A 4,348-nucleotide genomic window follows, 5' to 3' on the forward strand; every position below is an offset into this window, starting at 1 on the left:
TTTTTGATTCATGCTCTAAGGAAATCAACCAAATTAAGAATGTACCATCGACCAGAAAGCAGACTCGCTGGAAACTCAGGCACTTGTGGTATGCTTCTAGCATCATTATTTTGAGACAACTAAATTTCCACCAAAACCTACTATTCAAAATAAGAATGGTATCTACTTATGATCTCAATCACAGTACATTAAATTAAATATTGAGACAACAAACTTAACAAGTTAAGCTCAAGAAATCGATGAGATTGGAAGAACTTAATAAAAACGAACACCATCCCTCTTTCTTATTATCTACAATATGATGACCATAAAATCCAACAAGTCACACAAAACACTCCAAATTACTCTATATCTATCGACCTATCTATCTATCGATCGATATAACCTCGTATTTCATTACGAGAATGATTGCCCAGACGGCAATCATTCTCTAATTTGCTTCTCCCCAAATATCTCCACCATCTCTTATTTATTAATGAAATGATATGATTTTATTTTGCTCTATAGATAATTTACTATTACAAACTTCATTCAGTAGATTGAGAATGAATAAAAACAAACTTCAATAATAGCATAATAACTAATATTTGTCAGCAATAAGAAGTTTCAATTCAAATTTCATTATTTTTAATAACAACAAAAAATTAGTGAGACATATTCTATAAATATTTTTATAAGAAGTTTATCATTAAGGCACAAGTTCTTATGAAATACTTTATCACAAACTCCCTCTAGCTATCCCAGATTCAAATCTCAATTTCATAAAATACTGACCTCTGATATCAACTGTTTTATCTTCGGGAACGCAGCTAAAGCATCGAAAAAATTATTAGGGGCATTTAAATACATAACACAATTAGTATGTATAATGCGCCAATTATCAATAAAACAACTAAACCCATGAAAAATTTCCATAATTTTATTCGTTACTTCTCTCTTGAATTAGCTGTTGTAATCTATTTTCTTTGTGGGGCAGCATAATCAAATCAGCCAAGCAAACTATTACATGTAGAACAACAATATAATGTGTATTCACAACACTCAAAGTGAATACCAATAAACCTAAACTAACAGATTAAATTGCAGTCGGAACCTTCTGAAACAAAACATCGTAGGCAGATCTGGAGAAAGGGAAATTTAGTAAACTGCAACAATGCAGAGCGCAAAATCAGAATCACATCATCCGATCATGAAACTACCAAAAACATACCTTCATCTTAGAGCTCTTTGCCTGCAGCCGCTTCAGCTTTTTTTCCTTTGTTTTTCTCCTAATATAGTCCAAAATCACAGATCATTATTCAAACTTAAAATTACTTTCCTTTTTAAAAGAAGAAGAAGAAGAAGAATGCAATTAGACATCGTTTTACTTTGGAGAAGAAGAGCAAGAGAGTGGGAGACAGAAGATGACAGCGGAGTTGAGCGGAGAGCTGATGCGAGAGAGGGGGAAGGGGTGAACGGTACCTGTGAGCGACATGGGGTGAGGAAATCATTGGATATTGAGAGTGATCGGACGACCCTCCATCCACCAGTAGTACCATTAACTTTCTCCTTCCTCCCGGCGGGGCGCGGGGCAAAACGAGGGAGAACTAACAAAAGTGAAATTAAGGGTACGAGAGTAAAAAGCGGAGCGATAATGTGGGCCGCGAGGTCTCATCCGCGGTCAGCGTTTCGACCGGATTCGCGGCTGCGGCGAGCAAAATGCCGCGCCAAACACTGCCAAATCGCGGCCTCCAGCCGCACCGCGTAGAGGAAGCCGCGTAGATACTTACAGATTTTGAAAAGTTCTCTTTTTTCTTTCTGTTGATGATGAATGAAATTGAAAATGTGGCTTCCTTATTGAAGTGTGTCATGCAAAATGGATGCTACGAAGGATGGTAAACCCTATCAAAGTTCCATTGTATAATAATCCAAGTTTTTTTTAGGTCAAACCCATTGCAAAGATTCAACGAATTTAAATACAATAATGTAGCTTCAAGTCAAAGAACTAATTGTTCTAATTGCACTCTTAAATCATTAAACTCGCTCTGACTACTCAACAGAATCAAAAGGTAAAAATCTCTACTTCTTAAGTACGGGGATTTAAGGAAATTAAGAAAAAACAGTTAATCTACCCCGTCATTATTTTCTTGCAAATGCATCCAAAAAACATCTCTTGTTTGAACAAGCGAATAATATAGAAACAAGAATTTCAAGAAAAGTATTAAATATAATTAGATGTTACACAATGATAACATAAATCCGATGTCTTCTATGGATACATCTACTGAATAAACTGCAAGAATCAAGACTTACTTCTGGTTTGTTTTTGGCAACCACTACTCTCTTCAAAATTCAATAACCAAGACAGCTAGGGTCTCCAACATACTCAGCAATCTGCTCAAGCGGTACATTAATCAAAGCATGACTATTTGCATCTCTTACCAACCCTGTCACCTTTTCAGAATCCTTCTCCACCAGACTCCCATACACATTCTTATGCTTACCATACAAAACAAGCACTGAACCCCCACGCTTTGGAAGAGCAGTCTCTAGAATCTCTTGATCGATCCCCTGCACAAGCTTCCCGCTTTCATCCATCTTGATATCACAAGTTGTAGGGCTAACAACATCCACCACCTCGCCTTTCTTTAGATAGAGCTTCCCTCCAATTTTTTTACTAATTATTCTGACCCTAATATGGCTTCTCAGCCACCGAACTGCACTTTTCTCTGCAGTTGTAGTGAAAACATACTTTGTTCTTTTCTCCTCCTTAGTTCTTTCCTCAGACCTTCTATCCTTGCTCGCTTTCTTCCTCTCTCTACTATCAAACTTCCCTTTATCCCGATCATCAATATAGTCATTCTTCACATTAGCTGATTTAAATCCAACTGCAACCTCCTCCTTCTGGGTTTTCTTCCCTAAAGTCGGCGAGTAACCAAACCCCTCTGTCCCAGCCCTTGGTTTATACTCAAAAACCTTTGGATCTTCCTTACTGTTTCGACCAATAGGCTTTCCCTCAACCCATCCGTACCCAGCTAAGTTAGCTGCCCCAAAACCCTCAACGGGGACATCAGGGAGTTCCTCATATGGCAAATCCTTTATCAGTTCCCGATATCTCATCTTCTCAGACAAACGAGCATCATTACCTTTTAGGGATTTGGCTTTCGTGCCATTTGAGCGAAGCATCAGGCCGTATTGACTGGCTTCGGATGAGCCGCTACCAGAGGCGTTGAGCACAAATCGGGATTCGGCTGATTGTTCATCAGCAGTAGGAAGAGGGAGATCCTTCTTCTTCGTGTTAGACCGGTGATTAGAGTTGGGGATAGGGGGGATGACACGCTGCACGGTGGAATCAGAGGATGGAATTTCAGAGGGATCAAAGACGGTGACGAAATGCGGCTTTGCTGGTATGATTGAAAGATCGCAGAAGTTTTGATGTAGGTCGAGAAGAGGATGATTTTAAGGAGATTGAGAAGGATAGCTTCATGCTTTTACGGTGCGAGGAGATTGAGGCTTCGAAGGGCCTTGACGCTTCGCGAGACGATCGGGAGCAGCGTATCGGCAGGAGCTGCGTGAGAGGAGGACGACCTTCGGAGAAGAAGAGAAAATGGGAGAGTTCGTCGTCTGCGAGGACGAGAATCCGAGCTGGAATTTTTTCGGATGGGGGAACGCAAAGAAGAGGGCACGAGGGTAAAAAGCAGTAAGGCGAAGCTGGGAGGCTCCGTTTGGGGCCGCTTCGCAGCCTTAAATCGCGATAATTTGATGTTTGGCGTGTAGCTTCGCTTCAATTGAAAGCTAAAGCGGAGGAGAAGCTGAAAGTCATATCCTCCCCACGGCGCAGCTTCGCAGCCTGGCTTGTTTTCCCCCACGCAAAAATGCCCGCGATCTTCTTCGAGCGGGGTATCGGCAGGAGCTGCGTGAGAGGAGGACGACCTTCGGAGAAGAAGAGAAAATGGGAGAGTTCGTCGTCTGCGAGGACGAGAATCCGAGCTGGAATTTTTTCGGATGGGGGAACGCAAAGAAGAGGGCACGAGGGTAAAAAGCAGTAAGGCGAAGCTGGGAGGCTCCGTTTGGGGCCGCTTCGCAGCCTTAAATCGCGATAATTTGATGTTTGGCGTGTAGCTTCGCTTCAATTGAAAGCTAAAGCGGAGGAGAAGCTGAAAGTCATATCCTCCCCACGGCGCAGCTTCGCAGCCTGGCTTGTTTTCTCCCTCGCGAAAATGCCCGCGATCTTCTTCCCGCCTCTTCCCGCCCTCCCGCACACCCGCACGCGAGAAAGCCCACGGCGCAGCCTCCTCCTCGCAGCCTCTTCCTACCCGCGAATCTAAACACCCGCGATCTTCTTCTTCGCAGCGTCTTCCTCCCCATC

The 4,348-nt window shown here is 42.3% G+C and overlaps 2 protein-coding genes across 2 annotated transcripts in view; both read right to left on the reverse strand.

The window, feature by feature from the left end:
* The window catches only part of LOC110020499, a 17,672-nt gene extending 15,358 nt beyond the window's left edge, over positions 1-2,314 (reverse strand). The window contains exons 1-3 of the mRNA XM_020718623.1: positions 2,293-2,314; positions 1,462-1,797; positions 1,211-1,268 (exon numbers count right to left, since the gene is read on the reverse strand). The gene's annotated coding sequence lies outside the window, so the exon portion shown is untranslated. The remainder of the gene's footprint in view (positions 1-1,210; positions 1,269-1,461; positions 1,798-2,292) is intronic.
* Positions 2,308-3,438, reverse strand: LOC110020485 (protein MOS2-like; the record flags this gene model as incomplete). The annotated part of the gene is made up of 1 exon (XM_020718605.1): positions 2,308-3,438. A coding segment is annotated over one exon (1,107 nt), but the record flags the coding sequence as incomplete, so codon positions are not given.
* Positions 3,439-4,348: the final 910 nt, after the last annotated feature.

This window comes from Phalaenopsis equestris, unplaced genomic scaffold (assembly GCF_001263595.1).
Source record: "Phalaenopsis equestris unplaced genomic scaffold, ASM126359v1 Scaffold000098, whole genome shotgun sequence".
NCBI classification, from domain to species: Eukaryota; Viridiplantae; Streptophyta; class Magnoliopsida; order Asparagales; family Orchidaceae; genus Phalaenopsis; species Phalaenopsis equestris.